The sequence below is a fragment of the Bos indicus x Bos taurus genome, chromosome 26, assembly GCF_003369695.1.
Source record: "Bos indicus x Bos taurus breed Angus x Brahman F1 hybrid chromosome 26, Bos_hybrid_MaternalHap_v2.0, whole genome shotgun sequence".
Classification (NCBI taxonomy): domain Eukaryota; kingdom Metazoa; phylum Chordata; class Mammalia; order Artiodactyla; family Bovidae; genus Bos; species Bos indicus x Bos taurus.
In genome coordinates, this window is record NC_040101.1 from 19,103,143 (window position 1) to 19,121,814 (window position 18,672).

An 18,672-nucleotide genomic window follows, 5' to 3' on the forward strand; every position below is an offset into this window, starting at 1 on the left:
TCAAGAATCATTTTCCTTCATACTGTTCAGTTTGGAGCAAAATAAACGTTTCTGCTCTGATTACCACATCATCACTTGAAAGATTAGAACCCCTGCCTAGTGGCTCAACCCTGGTCCTTAGATAGGAATTGCACAGCCTTGATGACAAAGGCCCCTTGGGCAGACTTGGCTGTTCCGTGCATACTGTCCCCAGTGCTGACTTTGTGCTTATTCTCTACCGTCTCCTCAAAATGTTCAGCTGTGCTTGGTTGCTACTCTTTTCAAATCAGAATAACTTTCAAAGGAGTCCACTGCAGCCCCGACTTGAATCTGGGGAAAGGAGACTTCCCCACCAGCTGCAGGGGAGAGACAGCAGAACCTAAGAGCCACAGGAAGTCACAAGAAGAAGTGGGGCACCAAAGAAAAAACGATCACTGAAATTCGCAAAGATCACCGGAACACGTATTTGGCAAAGCGCTATTCTCTGCTCCCCAGTGATATGGTCTTCTGTTTGTTCTTTTGGGCAGCGCAATAAATGTGGTTTGTCATTGACAGAGGAGATGGTCTTGGTGGAGGAGCTGCATCTGCCTGCCCAGCTTTCCCTTATAACACAGCACAAACCCCCAGCATCACGATGAGGTGATAGAGGACATCTGTGGACCAGACAGGAAAGGAGACAGAAACAGTTCAACAAGGAGCAAGGAGAACTCAGGAAAAGAGTCAACATCAAAGAGTCCACTCAAGGGCATTGAGTGGGTTTTCATAAAACTCTGCATGTTGTATACATAGTCAGATTGTTTCATCCTCCAGGGTTTCCATAGCTCACCTTCATCAGTGCAAAGAACCCAACAGATAAGCTCAGGATATGGAACTCTGACAAATGGGAACCTGAACTTAAATAATATAGTGATGGTGCTTTTCACTGTATGGTGTTAGCTGTAGAACTTCCTTTAAGAATGAGAATCCTGGTATCATAAAGAATTGATTTGTACAATTTCCTGTAATTATGAGAGCAAAGCCTACATCTGTGAGTTTATGAATAAATAGAACTGGCTTGCCCATCTTCTCGCATAGCTACCTCCTTCCTCTAAGAGGCTTCTCGGGCTGCTGTCTAAATCACTATTCAGCTCCCACCCACCCCACTTCACACACATTAGGAAGGGCAGGAGCCCTGCTTGCTTTGTTCACTGTAATAGTCACACCACCTAGAGGAGTGCCTGGTACAGAGTCAATAATTATGGTTGATATTTACTGGATGTTTGCTGCATGCTGAGCATTGTTTAGGGCTCTTAGCTGTAATAGTTAAGCCACACAACAACTTCTGTGTATGAGATGGGCAATTATTAACCCAGCTTCAGAGAGGGAACTGGGGGATGCACGGGTGAGGTCATGGCTCAAGGTCACTCAGTTCATGACGGCAGGGTCACAGAAGGGACTAGAAATATTTGTTGAATGAACAGATCATTGAAAACTCAAGCTTTGCAAATGCAGAAACCCCCAGGAAACCACCTGGTGATGTCTGTGCTCAGACATGGTGGGGATGGGGGTAGGGGTCCCGTTCTGCTTCATCCAACTTGCCCCCAGCTCCTCCCTCCCTTCCGAGCTCAGGGGCTGGTTGGAGAGAGACCACTACCTCCAGTCCCCCTCCACCTCATTCAGATGTGCTTTAAAGTATACCTTTTAATTCTTAAGGGACCAAAGGTAAGCTTCTTTTAAAACATAAGAGGAATTTGCTGTATGGCTCAGGAAATTCAAACAGGAACTCTATCAACCTAGAGAGGCGGGCTGGGGAGGGAGATGGGAGGGAGGTTCAAAAGGGAGGGGATATATGTACACCTATGGCTGATTCATGTTGAGGTTTGACAGAAAACAGCAAAATTCTGTAAAGCAATTATCCTTCAATAAAAAATAAATTAAAAAAACACATGTGCATGCTAAGTCACTCCGGTCATGTCTGACTCTTTGCAACTCTACGGACTATTGCCTGCCAGGCTCCTCTGTCCAGGAAAGGTTACTGGAGTGGATTGCCGTGCCCTCCTCCAGGGAATCTTTCTGATCTGGGGATCGAACCCTGCATTGGCAGGTGGGTTCTCTACCACCAGCATCACCTGGGAAGCCCCTTTGAAACACACATCTGCCTGTTAAAAACATTGCATGGAGCTCTTTTCCTTACCTGAGAAGCTATAGAGACCAGAGGATCCCCTGCCTGTAGTGAGTAAAGAGAAAATGCAGAAGCTTTAAGAAAATATCACAGAGGGAGCAGCTGTGTTCCTAAAACACAAACCTGACTGATTTTCCCCTGATTAAACCAACCAACTCCCCACTGCCTTTAGGACAAAATTTCTAGCAGGCTTGACAAGGCTTCATCTCACCATTCTCTTCTCAGCTCTCTCTAGCAGGGCTTGGTAAACTTTCCGGAAAGGGGAGGTGATAATAAATATTTTCAGCTTCACAGACCACATGGTCTCTATTGCAACCACTTGAGGTGGTTGAAAGCAGGTGGAGACAACCCCTAATTGAACCAGTGTGGCCATGTTCCAGTAAAACTTTCTGTAGAAACACCAAAATTTGAATTTCATATAATTTTTGAGTGTTATGAAATACTGTTTTGATTTTTTTCAACCACATAAAAAGGAAAAACCATCCTTAGCTTGCAGATCATACAAAATCAGGCAGTGACTGGGTTTGGGTTCCTGGCCAGAGTTTGGTGACTCCAGCCTTGCCGCAGGCTTGCCCACCCTTGATGTCACAGCCCCCTTGAGGGCCTGACTTCAAGACGACCCACAGAGGTCTTCCCTAAGCCTGCCTAGGTCGAGTTGCCCATCCATCCATTCCCACAGACCCTGCCTCCCCCACCACGATGAACAGTCACCTCCCTTTCCCTTAGCATTTAGCATCTCTCTCTTTGCTGGATGGTACATTCTAGAAGATGAGACCCATATGTGGCTCCTTTATTTCTGAAACACCAGCACTAACCCAGGCCGAGCTCGCTCCTTTACTGGTTTGTTGAATTGCCCTGGATGCCCCGCTGCTGCTGCTGCTGCTGCTAAGTTGCTTCAGTTGTGTCTGACTCTGTGCGACCCATAGACGGCAGCCCACTAGGCTCCCCCATCCCTGGGATTCTCCAGGCAAGAACACTGGAGTGGGTTGCCATTTCCTTCTCCAATGCATGAAAGTGAGAAGTGAAAGTGAAGTCGCTCAGTCATGTCCGATCTTTGCGACCCCATGGACTGCAGCCCACCAGGCTCCTCTGTCCATGGGATTTTCCAGGCAAGAGTACTGGAGTGGGGTGCCATTGCCTTATCCCTGGATGCCCTAGTAGCTTTGTTTTCTATTATTATTGCCTGCACACCGTGTCTGGAAGTTCAGCACTTCCTAGTCCCTGCGGGGCATTGGAATTGCAGCCACAGGCCCAACTTTTTAGGGTAATTAACAAACTTCCCCACCGCCCCCAGGTGGGGAGACTTGTTGCAGGTAAAGGTTGTGTCTACAGGCACAACTGGTTTGGCAATTCAGTGAAAATGCTCAAACTGGCCGTGCCTGTGAACATAGCCCGACATGAAGGCAACCGTTTGGAAAACAGAGACGCTTACTACGGAGGGAGAGCTCCACCACCAGCACGCCCCCAGTCTGGTCCCGGAGGAGGCGTTTCCGCTTGTCACAAGTCTGGAGACCCAGCAGAAGCCAAGGGGAGAGGAGGGGAGGGCGGAGGTGGGATCAGAAACAAACACAGGAGAGAAAAGAGATTTTTTTTTTTCAAAAGTCACAAACTTGATGGAGTCAAAATTCCCCAGACCTCAGATACTAGTTCCCTTATTCTTTTATAACCAAGAGAGAGATGTATCTCATCCCTTCTCTGACTTGACAAAAAGGAAGAACAAAAAGGAAGAAATCTTTCCATCATGAACTCTTCAAGCTGGAACAAATCCACATAGCGTGTGGGAACACTTTTGATGAGAAGTAAGACTTTTGCCCATAGTTACTCTTGTCAGAGTGGTCTGACATGTGGACACCTGCAAAATGTGTTCCAGTTCATTTTGTTTTTTAAAGGTAATACCAATTATCCTTCCAGGATTGTCCTTCCAGGAACAGTTAAATGTTTCTCTACTGCCTTCCCTTTATCTGTGTATAAGTGACTACTATCTGGCCAAATAGGGATCAATAGAAATAGAGATTATCATCTTATATCTGTTGGTTACTACAGGTGAGCAGGTACCCTCTTCAGAAACACTGTGTCCCTCCTCACCGAGGTCTCTGGTCCAAACAGATTGGAGGAGGTAACAGTTTGGAATTAAGCGCTTTGAGGTCTTTAAGGCAGTGGTTTCCAAACTGGAGCATGCCTCAGAATTACCCGAAGAGCTTGCTAAAGCACAGATGGCTGCGCCCACCCAGAGTGTCTGGGGTAGGGGGCTGAGAATTTGTATCTTCACCTAACAAGTTCCCAAGTGATGCTGAAGCTGCATGGACCGCACTTTGGAACCACTGCCTTAAGGACCAGGTTCACACCAGGTCCCAATGGAAAACTGTCTCCCACCTGAATTCACTCTGCATGTTGATCTTGCAGCAACTTCTTGGGGGAGAAGCAGAAGGGAAACTGACCGCCCTGCATGAGCTACACTAAATGTGTCTGTGAAGCTGGGCCCTTTCTCTCAGGTGATCAGAACAACTATGATCTCATGTGGGAATTCCTACAGCATCTCTCTGGTCCCTCACAAGTCCCAGAGATGGACCCTCAGGCTGGTAAGTCAAGAACTCAAAATACCTTTGCCTTCCATCCAGAGCTTACTGCTATCACCTGGATTTTGAATTTCCCATATCCTTTTAACTTTTCCAAAGCATTTCCACGTCTGTTATTGCTTTCATTTTCTCTAACACTGCTCTCTGAAGAGAAGGGCCGCTATTACTCATCACCACTCTATCCTTAAAGATGGGAAAACCAGGCTCAGGGGTTAAGTGACATGGGCCAGACCATGTAGCTTGTTGGTGGCGGGGCAGAACCACTTGGGACATCTGCTCCCACCCTCAGCATCCTTTCCTCCAGAATGTCCTCAGCACACACCTACAGGGTCAAGTGATAATTTCCTAGCTTAAAAAAAAAATACAGCTTCTCAAATACTGCTCTCCCTCACCCCCAGGCTCAGGTAACACTCTTGTTCTGGGGAGGGGTGGCTCACCACGGGGCAGGAGAGCTTCTCACTGTCACAGATGAACGTCTCGCAGTGTAACCACACCTTGGATAGTTTGGGGATGTTCTGGAACCGGAAGGCATTGAATTGGAAGGTTGCCCTGTGGTCTTTCCCGTTCTCATGCACAAGGACGGTTTCATCCGTGGGGCAGCTGGAGCACACGGGGTGGAGGGAGGGAAGTGGGGGAGACAAGGTCACCTCGTGAACTCCAGCAAGAGTATCTGAGGCAAAGTCACGCATAGCCCCCTCTGGGCTGTTACACAGCACACTCTCCTTTTGAAGCACTTTGGGGGCACCTCACTTGTCTTCGTTTCTCTGGGGAGCTATGAGATGGCTGTGGTCATCCCTAGTCTACAGACAGAGTACAGCCAGGGTGAAACAACTTTGAGAAGCCACACATCTGGTAAGTCATCACATCTCTGTCCCAAAGAAATGAAACCCCCAAGATAGTGTCCTTGGCGGACTGGAATGTGTCCAGACTCTCAGCATGTGTCCAAAATAGAGACAGTGGTGCTAGGAGCAGCATTTCCCAGTCTGCTGCCACAGCCACCTCTGCCCAGGTCACACCCAGCACATTGCTGTGTGTGTATTGTGAGGTTTTGCCACTGGGAATTTGAATTCATATTACTTAAGTTTTATGTCCATTCTATTATATATAATTACTTTGGTAAAAAAGTGATATTTTTAATATGCGCACAGAAAAAAATGGCTCGAGGGATACTACCTAAATAACCCTGGCTATTACGGACTTTTTTTTTTTCTTTTTCTAAATTCTCTGTAAGGAGAATGTGCTATTGGGAAGTTTCAAAATTCCAAAAGTATATTGCAGTAAAATAAAAAAAAAATGATAACAGATGGACATGGGTTGAAACCCATAGTTCTCACCTGGGGGCCATTTGGCATGTGGTTGTCATGACTTGGGGGACTGGGGAATGCTCCTGGCGTCTAAAGGGTAGAGATCAGGGATGCTACAGAATGTCTTGGAAGGCACAGGACAGACCCCACAACAAAGACTGATCCAGCCCAAAGAGTCCATGGTGTTGAGATTGGGAAACCCTGGTTTAAGCACAGTAATTTTTCATTTGCCCAGCACATATGGATTCTCTACATAAGTGCCAGACATTCAACCAGGTGTTTGGAAGAGACACAGTGTTTCTTGGGAATATACAGAGGCCCACAGAGTGTGGGGACTTGCGTATAGGTGACGGTGAGCATCAGGATCTGTCCTCTGGAACAAAGGTCTGTGGGTTCAAAAGCTCAAGACCAGTGAACAGCCCTGCTTGGACCCCAAAGTTCATGCCTCTCCTGGCGTGTGCCTCTGACTCTACTGTCATTCCAACTCAAGACATACAACAGAGAGCAGAGCAACCACCCCAGGGAACCTTCATGGTGGACCCTCCCTTGCCCCCTCTATCAGAATCAGACATTAGGGCCAAATTAGAGGTAGGACAGAAGGGATGTTAACTCTGAGAGTCATTGAGTGAAATGAGGCCTGAACACTGCACCTTTTATCTGACCAAGGCTGGAAGCGGGGTTCTGTTGGTGGAGGCCTCTGAGCGGTGACAGAGCTTAGGGCATTTTCTGAGCTGTGAAACAAGACTCTTGAAGGATCATTCGGTCTTTAAACCTGAGATCCTCATACGAATTCAAGACTAAGTGCTTAAAATAGATCCTTGCTGCTGGAGTGTCCAAGGCCGGGTGTCAGCCAGTGGAAAACAACGTAAGCAGAGCTTTGTTGGCGGCAGGCAGGAGGTAAGCCATAGGCAGGCCTAGATGCCTTGGCACTTCCGACTGTGGCATTTGCCTGTCCGTGACAGGTAGCTCAGGATTGTAGAACGTCCAGAGGGAGGCTTTTACATCGTCACCACTGGAGTCTCCTTTCTCCACCTGAGGTCAAAATTCCTGACAACCTATTTATTGCAGTCTCTCCAGGCATTTTGAAAACTGGGCTTTCCTCCCAAAGGGCCTGATGTGAACCAAAAGCATGTGGAAGGTTATGGAGTGGACTTTCTAATTGTCCCCCCTTGGCACTGGTCTTTGTGTACGTATCTCCAACTTCAAGGGGCCATTTCAACTAGGCAGAGTTTGCAACTATATCGGGGCTGCTTTGATTTAGCAGCACTTAAATGCATATTCCCGGGGTTCACCCTGGGATCTCCTGAAGTTGTAGGTTTGCGATGTGTCTGCATGAGTAGCAGGCACCCGAAGGAAATCCTGTGCACACTAGAGTTCAAGGACCACTTGTAGAGACTACCCCAAAGTCACAAGCATCCCCTTTTCTGTATCACACATCTGCTAGGTGAGCAAGAGTATCAGAACTATCTGAGGAGACAATTCCATGATGTGTCAGAAGACTTTGCCCTTGGTTGGCTAGTGTTTGAGAGAGGTTCCCAATGCCTATTGATAATTTCAAGGTCCCTACAGGTCAATAATTTATTTTAGAGTCTCTCTGAAGTCATTGGATTTGTACCTACAACAACAAAACCTAAATGGCTCATTCAATAACATATGAATTAAGGAGCCAAACTGAGCTCTCATCCCTGCAGGAAGATAGGTGGCTTGCATGTGGCCCTTACTGACCTGTCCTACCTGGTGTTCTAGGGTGATGTGTGTGTGCGTGTGTGTGCGTGTGCGCACGTGCACTCAGTCATGTTCTACTCTTTGCGACCCCATGGACTGTAGCCTGCCAGGCTCCTCTGTCCATAATGCTGCTCAGATCATCATCCCTTTACTATCTTAGACTTGTGGAATTTGAATCTGCTTGTTCCTCACTTTCCTCATCTATAAAATAGTGATTATTATACTACCTACTTTCTAGGAATTTTAATGATATTGAAAAAAGTATTTGTAAAATACCTATCTAGAGCAGTGTCTGGTATGTTGTAAGAGCTATATGAAGTGAAAGTCACTCAGTCGTGTTCAGCTCTTTGCAACCCCGTGGACTATACAGTCCATGGAATTCTCCAGGCCAGAATACTGGAGTGGGTAGCCTTTCCCTTCTCCAGCAGGTCTTCCCAATGCAGGGATCAAACCAAGGTCTCCAGTATTGCAGGTAGATGCTATACCAGCTGAGCCTCAAGGGAAGCCCAAGGGCTGTATGAGTGCTTCTTAAATAAATATAGATAAATATCCAAAGTGGCTTTATCTTTGATATCTCATCATCTTTGTCCCTGGCCCCTGTATTTTTGCTTAGCCCTGATGAGTTCCAGTGTAATTGTCTGCTTTCGTTTGGGGAATGGCCTCTTCTGAGTTTACTGTGTGTGGACAATGTGTAAACTTCTGAGTTTACTGTGTGTGGCCTCTCCTGAGTTTACATTGCGTGGACAATGCCTGCATCTCAAGTATACTCATCTACTCATCTAGTATACTCATCTACTAGCATACGCTAGTATACTCTTTTGCTTTCCAAAGTTACAATTCTAAGTGTTTCTAGACAACTGTCATCTCAGGGTCAGCATGTCATCACGAACTCAAGAAGAATCCAGATTCCCTTACCCAGAACCTCTCTTCCCTGGGAGCTTACAAACCATTCCTCATCTTCACAATCCACAGTCAACAGTAGAAAGCATTCTTTGTCACGTGATCTTCAGATGCTGTGCCCTGTCCTTCCCTCTACTATATCCGATCAGTTGCTCAATTTTTATTGCTTCTCCCCCTTGGATGGCGTTGGATGACCTTCTTTTCATTCACTTAGCTACAATGGTCTTTATACCTCTTGTGTACTGTTTCTAAACCATCTATGTGTGATTTCTAGAATCACTTTTCTATGCTGTAATTCCAATACTTTAGTCCTCTACTCCAAATTTTAAGAATTACCCATGGAATTATTAGTAAATAAAAACAGTGATATTAAAATTGATTGGATACCAACCAGGTACTATATGCTAAACTTTTTACATGGACATCTAATTTAGTCCTCATCTGGGTTCTGACGTCAGATGGACTGGATTTGAACCCAATGTGCCCATTTCCCCATAAATACGCACATACACTAATTATGTGACATTACTTAACCTCTCCTATGCCTCAGTTTCCTCATCTGGAAAGAGGAGATGATAGTAATCATACTCACTTGTCAGGGAAGTGAGTTAGTACATGATAAAGCTCTCGGGATAGTATCTGGTACCTAGAAAGCACTATGTAAGCTTTTCCTGGTATCATTACTCAGTTTGGAAACACAGAGGAAGTCACTAACGTGGCCCCAACAGGCTCCATCTCTTCCTCCCAAGCCGTCCTGAGCCAGAGTCACCCTGGATCACCTGGTCCCACCACTCAGGCTTGTGATCCAGAGAACGGTACCTACCCCTTGTTGATCAGCTGCCACTGCAAAGGATACATGAAGTCAGCCGAGGGTGTGGCCCAACAGCTGTTCAAAACCACTTTAAACCTGAAAATGAAACAAAACACATCTCACTTTAAGCCTGAGAATTATATGCCTAGAAATGCTGGGTGATTAAAAAGCCTCTGGTCTGGTCTTTTTTGGTCATCTTTGTATTTACAAATACAGACAATAAGAACACATACTTACCTAATGCTTAACCCTTTGGCTTCTACTCCTGCAAACAGATCTGAACCGATTTCGGATGTCTCCAGGATAAAAGGCGCTTCTTTCTTAATGGAGAACTTGGCATTCTTTGGAAGGAAATTGACACTGGGCATTATGATCTGTCAGGATGAGTAGTTTGGTCTGACAGGAGTAGATACATCAGGACGGGGTTGGGGGTGGGGATCAACCCAAAGACACAGGCTCGGGAGGCCACAGTGAGACCCTCGGAGGCCAGAGAAGTGGTACCTCCTAGGATCCTGGTGCCATCTTAGCATGGATGAGGACATCATATAACTGGGTTTGCTGGTTACAGTGAGACAGGTACTGTATGTTGCATCCATGCCGATGAGGAGCAAGACTTGCTTGATGGAAAAAGAGTGGAATCCAGCAATGCTGGATTTCCTTGAGCAGATTCCAGCTTGGATTGGAACGTTTTTACTTTTGATTCCCAAGTCAGTTAACAATAACAACAGAGACAACTTTCTGATCACCTACTACGTGTCAGGAACCGCTCTCTATGTTGAGAGACTAAGTCAGGCCGTCCTGTCTGTCGAGATTTATCAGTGAACAAGAAGAGAGCTCTGTCTCCAGCCACCTGACGTTCTAGCAAGGGAGTTGGACAGCAGGCAGTAGGTTAAGTGAATTACATGACTAGGATAGACTATAGTATTTGATATAGAAAAACTATGGGAAAAAAGTGTAGAGCAGGGTAAGGTGGATTGGGAGTACAAGGAGGGGACAGGTTTTAATTTGAAATATAGTGGTTGGGAGGCTTCCTTGAGGAAGTGACATTTGAATCAAGACTGGAGGGAGGAGATGCCAGGCAGGCATCAGGCCATGCAGGAAAAGGCCCTAGGGGGAGAGAGTGGCAAGCAGGACAGCAGGGTGGCCAGTCTGCTGGAACGCTAGTGAATAAAGGGGAGGTGGGGAGAGGCAGGGAGTGAGGAGGGCAGGAGAGGAAGTTAGACTGTAGGGGTGGATTCAGGAGACTATGGCTTCAATTCAAGGACAGCTGGGACTCATTGCCGTGATTCAAGTACAGGGGAATCAAGACAAGGATCCTGGATTAATCCTAGTTCCCATCACTAACTTGGGACACACCACGCAAGCCAGACTTTTGATCCTTAGCATTCCCATCTGCAAAATGGGAATACCTTTTGCCTTCGTCTGCCTTGCAGAAATGTTTCTATGATGCTGGCTATATGCAATAGGAGCATAAAGCTTAGACCAGGATACTAATGATTTCATGAACTTAGAGATTTACAGAACTGCAATGGGTAAACAATGACAGCAAGGACATCTAGATAAAATAGACCTTAACACCCTAAGGGTCAAATTTAGGGAACTGACAAGAGGGTTCAGAATCATCTTCTAGGGTCTCTTACATTATCTTATCAATCGCAGGTCCAGCCAGGGCCTCCTAACTTGGTCACCCAGAAGTCAATTTTTTTCTTTCCCTTCTCTCAGCCCCCGGCACCATTTAAATGGTTGTAATGATTAAACAATAACATTCTTAAATATAAGTGATCAGCTTAATGTGCAAGTTGAAGTGGCAGAGGATAGTAGCTTCTAATGTTCCTTATTATTTTCTGAGATTTATTTTATTTCAAGGGACAGTTTCCAAATGTAGGATCTACCTGAGGATGATAATACCATCACCAATGTAGCCGGAGGTACTTTTCCTGGCCCCCATCTCCTAGGAACCAGGAATTGGAATACTGGAATGCCTCCACTTGCAGAGGAACCCTCCTGATTGTTACAAAGTGTCAAACACAATCTTTACCCTTAATTCAATTTCTGAGAAGAAACACCTTTGATGGTCAGTTTCTCGACTTCTCACCTGACAGAAGGCAATGCTCAATGTGCCCCCACTTTCTTGATAACACGAAAATTAGGGACCTATGTCCAGAGAATGTCACCCTTTAATACCCAGGCAATTTGTTTTGGCAAATTCTGGGCTCCACCTTTTAGTAGGAGCATTAACCCAGGGGATCATACTCAGAGAAGAGTGAATAAGATGATGAATGGACCACCAAGAGCGGGATGATATTTCGTTTGGGAAAGACAGGCTCAAGCTAGTTGAAGGACCTTCAGCAGTATCATTTCAGAGGAGAGAATTGGGACCAATGGGCCAGAGTTCAGGACGCCAGATTTCACATGTTGACCTAAAATGGGAAGGCCCAATTTGTCATCGTCCTTGGAAGAGATAGGGAGTTCATCCCCCAGCAGTCTTGCAGAGGGTTTGGGGCATTAGAAGGAAGGTCTACATTAATCACTTCTGAGGTTTGTTCTGACTCTGGAAGTCTATGATTTTGGTTTCTATTTCTTACATTTGTTCCATCCCAACTTTGTCATTTGTTTCTGTCTAACTAAAAGCAACACCTATACCATTTTGATTGAATAAAAGTCAACCTAATCCCACTCTGACATTGACGTTAACAATGCTAGAGCTAGGAGCTCTCAGTTTCCAGTTTGAATGAGGTCTGGAGACTTCTCTGGTGATCCAGTGGCTGGGACTCTGATTATCCAATGCAGGGAGCCTGGGTTCAATCCCTGGTCAGGGAACTACATGCTACAACTAAGACTAGACATAGCCAAATAGATAGATATTTTAAAAATGAGGCCAAAGTTTACAACTATGAGAATGACTACTTCCTCGGACACTTATTTGTGCCAGGAACTGTGCAAAGTGTTTTATAAGGATTATTTCATTTAACCCTTATAACCTCTTGGGTAAGTGCTGTTATTATCCCCATTGAACAAATTCGTAGGTGGAGACAAAGAGGAGTTAACTAACTTGCCCAAGGTCATACTACAGTAACTAGGGGACCAAGCTTCCAACCTGTGGTCTGATGTCAAGGCCTATTTTCTTAACCTCAACGTTAGGCTACTTCTGCAAGTTGACTGCCTTCCTTTATTTGGAATTGAGACTCAAAAAAACTTTTCACCAAGAATACCAACTACAGAACCACTCACAGTAACAAGTAGAAGAAATGGAGAGAGAGGAGAGGAAGCAGGCTGAGCAGAACTGGTGGTTTTGGAGCCCAGCGTTTGGAGCTCTTGGAATCCTGGGCAATTAGCAGTGCTCGATTCCACTGCCCCAGGCAGGGTACTGCTCTGTCTCTGCTAATTTGATGGAAATTTATGCAGGGAGCAGCTGTTGCTTCAAAAGCACACAAGAATGCTCTGAAAGTGGAAGAAGGGAGGAGAAGAAAAATACCAACCACATGGGTAAGGCACAGGAAACCGAGCCCATTGTGGGAATGTTAATCAGCACCAAAATCTCGGTTGTAACCTCAGAGCCCCCTCGATGCCAAGGTTCATTTGTCCTGTAAGGGTTGTGTTGGGCCCTAGGGAAGGCCTTAGCAAGAGCTCATTTCTAGCAGTTCAAGGAAGCAGTCTGTCTAGCCCAGAGGATGGCCTGGTGATGCTGAGAACATGCTTCCTGATTTTTGTTTTTTCTTTAAAAAGATCTAAGGTTTGATATTCATGTCTGAAACTTCGCTCCACATAACTGATGGTGAATGATGCATTTACACAATCATGGTGCCTCTCCATTTCCACCTGTCGTAAAATCTTCATGGGGTCATATCTACAGTTTTATCTGGTTAAAGCAACAATCCTATACTTTCGGACAGGGACTCAGTAGTTAAGATAACCCATCATCAACATGTCCCCTGGGTCTGTTGTCATGTGTAAAGCTTATTTTCCTTCCTAGAGAACCCTCCTCAGTTACTTCAGTGGTTTTGCCATTCTTTCATCACCCTGGTGATCCACATTGCATCAAGCCCCTGCCAGTATAGGTCAAGGGTTGTATGGGATTCCTTTTCTCAGGACTTAATCACTAGTGGTGTGTAGCCTGGGGCAGATCTAGGTTTTGTGGGACCTTGAAGCTTATTTAGAGAGCCCTCTTGAAAGAAAAGAATTAAAACTTTGAATACAAAATTAGACACAGGGCCTTGAAAAGGGCCTGTGCATGTCAGATTGGAGGAGAAGGGGATGACAGAGCATGAGATGGTTGGATGGCATCACCAACTCAATGGACACGAGTTTGAGCAAACTCCTGGCAATGGTGAAGGACAGGGAAACCTGGCGTGTTGCGGTCCATGGGGTCACAAAGAATCAGACATGACTGTGCAACTGAATAACAACAAAGAATGTTGGGGGTCATGACACTTACGCTTCATTCCCCGCATAGGAAGTTTGCCCTGGAGACCAGTGTTAGAAGACCTTATTCGAGACTGGGAACTGCTCTAGACCACAAGTGGGGTCTTGAGCAGATCATTTTCTCATTGGGTTTTAGATCCTTTTCTGTAAAGTAAACTAGGTTATTCTAGGATCCCTTCTACGTCTCACCTTCTAAGTTCAGCAGATTAATAGCTTCCAGAGAACTGGCAACTGGGCTCCCCTTGTGGCTCAGTTGGTAAAGAATCCTCCTGCAATGCAGGAGACCTGGGTTCAATCCCTGGGTTGGGAAGATCCCCTGGAGAAGGGAAAGGCTACCCACTCCAGTACTCTGGTCTGAAGAATTCCATGAACCACAGTCCATGGGGTTGCAAAGAGTCGGACATGACTGAGTGACTTTCAGTTTCAGGGAACTGGTAAAGTGAGTTCCAAGAGTTCAGTCAGTGGAGCTCCAGGTAAGATAATTGTTTCCTTTATGAAATGAATAGGTTGCACTTGATGGCCTTTAAGGCTATCTTCCAGTTCTAATCTTTTACGTAAAGATTTCTATTTCTGATTTCTGCCTGTGGTTTCCTTTAGCCAGCTGGGCTATTGCCTCCTCACTGGAAGCTGCGGATCTAAAAGACAAAGCACCTCTGTAAAAGGAGGGCAACTGGGCTAATGGCCATTGCATAGGTGGTTTCTCTGGAGTGCTTTATTCTGAGTGCCTTTAGCTTCAGTGTCAACACAGGCAGTATGCTGAAATTAGACAAAGAGGAGACCCACAAAGCAAAGGGCTTTGGAGACCAAAGACCCAGGGAGCAGCAGCCACCCTAACCTTTCCCCTTAGCGCTGTCCAGGTAGGAAGCTCACTACGCTGTGCCCGAGGTTTTAACAAGAGTTGGATGCTGAATTTAAATCTCTAGAGTGGGTTGTAGTGGAAACTAATCTTGGTTAGGAATTAGACTGTGGCTGTCTTTACCACCTACTGACCTTTGGTAACTCACAAGATTTGTCTTGTCTTGATTTTCTCATCTGTGAAATGGGAAGATTAACCTTATTTCTCTGTGACACCTTTTCTTTCTTCCATCCAATCTATAAGTCTGAATGTCTGTTGCATCCAGTCTTCAAAGAGGCTTAACACTAGACCAAAGCTTATGATTCAACACCAATTCAAGAATGGGCTTTCATATACAGCTTAGAGGAGAACAAACGCTGTGGAAACATCCCATCATCTCCTGTAAAGGCCACGGGGCAGCAGTGGGGACCTGGAGACCACTTACAGTATAGAAGTTGAGAGACAATTGGCTTTCAAACGTGCCCATGCTCCCGTTCTTCACATGAACAGTGGCCACTCTGAAAAGGGGAGAGAATTTTGCATAAGGACTGAAACACGCCTGGTTGACGGGGACTGCAGAGCACGCGCAAGGCAGCCAGCCCTCCTCTCGTAGAGCAGCTTACCTCTGGTCAAAGGCAGCCTGGTCCACCAGGTAGGTGGAGTGATAGGTGCAGGAAAAGGAGTAGTTCACGGGCTGGTTCTTGACGATCACGGTGCTGTCGTTGGAGACGATGTGACTGTAGAAGTGGTAGATGGGGGGCTTATACTGGAGAAAGGAAGCAGGCAGTTAGGGTAGCCCTTTACCCCCATCATGTGAGTGAAAGTTCTTGGAAAAATGATGGACGATGGCTCAGAAGAAAGTCCATGGGGAGACATAGATGTTTGCCATTGATAGAACACCCATTCTTGTTTGTAGGTGAGCTGATCATTTTTGTAAAGAGTTCCTAAGTCTATTCAAGATTGTTTATAATAATCTAAGTTGAATGTGGTACACTTAAAATAAAAATCCATATACCTATCAGGCTTCTGACCAAACAACTGGTTCAAGAATCTCTTATCTGCCAACATCAACTTTTTATTTATTTCCCCTGCCCAAGTAATCTTATGTGACACCTTCACCTATCTCCCAGCTCTAGAACATTACTGCCTAGTTCTTGGTCTTTCCTTCTTCCAATCATAAGTGCTAATCCTGAGATTCTTTCATCTGACTTCTTAGACTTTAAAATCACCGAATATTAGTTAAAGGGGATCTCCAATACTCACTTGAGAAGTGATCTGCCTGAGACCACACAGATGATTTCTAGCTCATTTTACCAGGATATTAAAAAACGAGATGTTTTTGTTAATCATGACCATGATTCTTCCCACTAGATCACTGAATCACTGAATCACTGTGGGGCTTTTAGGAAGTGAATGTGGCCCCAGGATCTGAGACCTAGTAGATGTATCCTCTCCTACAGTCAAGGCAGTAGGGATCCTAGACCTAGCCTTTCTTCATGATTGTATCACTACTGGTTGTGGCCTTGAACTGTGACTGGGAAGTCTCCAATTTCTCCTCCATTCTATAAGGACACTTGATAGGAGGTATGGTTCCTTTTCATTCTGATGACCTATCCTAGGTGCTTCACAAGACCCGATTATGGGCTGTGTTATACTTTGGTCTCTCCTTTAAGATGCCTGCGAAATGCAGTTTGCTACCACTTCAAAATCTAGAGTAGAAGATGGCCCACCTATCCAGCCCAGAAAGAGTGGCAGTGATGAGCACATAGTCAGAGCTCCAAGTGACACGGAAGTGGGAAATGCATCGAGTTGGCTGTAAGATGTTACAGAAAACCCTGAATGAACTTTTTGGCTAAACCAATAGTTTGTTCTGCTCACAGAGGTGGTCTAGCTGCTCAGGCAAAGAATTAGAAGAATAAAATTTAAATTCCCAGAGTCACCTAAACTAGGCAGAAGAGAAGAATTTAAATAACACTCACATCTCAGGAAATTTGGGGGTCAGGACTGACTCTTAATAGGACAGTGGTGAATTTTGAATCCTTTGAAGGATGGACCGCAGACGGGCCTACTTTCCTCCTGTTAGCAGCTCTTCCCTGTGTAGTTTGGACTTACCTCAGACTGGGTTCCACAATAGGACTTGTTTTTAGGTGACAAATCTGGGATTACGAATTGGTAGTAGCCTGCTTCATGGACCCCATTGTAACATAGCCCTCCAAGTGCCAGCTGGTGCACTTCCCATCCATAGGGGCACTCGGGGATTTTAGTGATGATTGTTTTGGGATAGCAAAACACGAGAATGACATCTGGAAAGATGAGAGACAAAGTTTCAAATTGGATCTGGTAATCATATTAATCTACATATGGTGGCTCCTATTACAGCTGAGCATATAATGCAGTTGGTTAAAAATATTTTCCCCACTATTCTTCATGAGCTGTGATGAAAGTTCCCCCCAACATCAGTCACTAAAGTTTCCCATTTATAGGTTTTGCAACCTCTGTGTAAAATCTGCACTATTCTTAACATGTATTCAAAACTAGTCCACGTTTAAACTCGAACATATTTTAAGGAATGTATTTTTGAAACCAGATTGAATGAATTGGAAATACATATATATTTCAATCTGGTTTCATAAATATGTATATACATATTTTTTAATCCCACAAAATGAGCACATTAAAGTTAAAATGTCAATTTATGCATAATGCTATATAATAGTAATTTATGGCACAGCACAGAAAATCAGTAATCAAATGGACAATAGGAAAAAAAAGGTGAAGATTTTATCTCTATTTATCCATCTATTTAGCACCCTCAATGTGAGAGACATGGGTTCGATCTCTGGGTTGGAAAGATCCCCTGGAGAAGGGAATGGCTACTCAATAGAATTTTATTGCCTGGAGAATTCCATGGGCAGAGGAGCCTACAGTTCATGGGGTCTCAAAGAGTTGGACACGACTAAGCACCTAACAGTTTCACAATTTTAAAAAGTGTAAGTTTATCCAATATGTTGGTACTTTCTGCAGGAAAAATCGAATGGACATTGAGGTCCTTAAGTGCTTCTGTGTGTGTTTGTCACTCAGTCATGTCTGAACCTTTGCCACCCCATGGACTGTAGCCCATCAGGCTCCTCCATCCATGGGATTCTCCAGGAAAGAATCCTGGAGTGGGGTGCCATTCCATTCTCCAGTGGATCTTCCTGACCCAGGGATCAAATCCAGGTCTCCCGCAATACAGGCAGACTCTTTACCATCTGAGTCATTAGAGAAGACTATGTGGCTACATAACAGCATTTTCCCAACAATATAAGTACAGAGCTTTGAGCTCTGGGAAGATACGCATCAGGAAACAGTCCTTTCCAGGAAAATGGGGTAGTACCAGAGCATACCTGCTTTATTTGGAGTGCAAGATCTTGCAGAGGCTTCTGCGAAGACAGCCAACAGGACAAAGGCCCTCATCACCATTGCTTTTGCCAGGTGGCCGAATCAAGCTGGCCAAACGTTCACAGTCTTGCCAGGGCCTGAGCCTTGATCATTCTAGGTCAGAGATATATGCAAGAAATTAAAATCAAGGGTGAGAACAAAAGCAGCACAATCCTAGGATACTGGTCCTGTCTCCCATTTCTAATGGCTCCTCATCTGGGCTGGGAGGCAAACGTGAGACTCATACCGCAGAGAGCGTCAATTTCACACGCTGCTGCTCGTGTTCCCAACTGTTTCATTCTCCCAGACTGGAGGCTGCCTCTCAGGTGTTCCTCAAGCCTCTGTTCCCAGTCCTAGCTGGACTTTATATAGCCTGAGTGTGTAAAAGAAACCTACTCCAGATAAATCACAATGAGCACGCATTATCCACTGTGGGGGGAAATAAAAGGCAATCTTGCACAATAATCCGATGGGAAGCTCAGTTACGGCCACTTGAGGCTACTTTCTTTTGCTTCACAAGAGTTGGAGAAACTTTTTTT

General features: G+C 45.2%; 1 protein-coding gene across 1 annotated transcript; it reads right to left on the reverse strand.

Moving 5' to 3' along the window:
* Positions 1-348: 348 nt before the first annotated feature.
* TECTB (tectorin beta) lies at positions 349-18,239 on the reverse strand. Its single transcript, XM_027529069.1, has 10 exons — positions 18,100-18,239; positions 16,826-17,016; positions 15,337-15,479; positions 15,159-15,231; positions 9,694-9,797; positions 9,469-9,552; positions 5,154-5,316; positions 3,573-3,645; positions 2,153-2,185; positions 349-632 (listed from the first exon to the last, which is right to left on the reverse strand). The coding sequence occupies exons 1-10, from the start codon at positions 18,173-18,175 to the stop codon at positions 583-585; spliced, it is 990 nt and encodes a 329-aa protein (XP_027384870.1). The 5' UTR covers positions 18,176-18,239; the 3' UTR covers positions 349-582.
* Positions 18,240-18,672: the final 433 nt, after the last annotated feature.

Coding starts and splice junctions, on each gene's coding strand:
- TECTB (XM_027529069.1), bottom strand. CDS start 18,175: ATGGTGATGAGGGCCTTTGTCCTGTTGGCTGTCTTCGCAGAAGCCTCT. Junction 15,232..15,336: donor CAGGCTGCCTTTGACCAGAG/GTAAGCTGCTCT, acceptor TCCCCTTTTCAG/AGTGGCCACTGTTCATGTGA. Junction 9,553..9,693: donor GCCAAAGGGTTAAGCATTAG/GTAAGTATGTGT, acceptor TTTCATTTTCAG/GTTTAAAGTGGTTTTGAACA.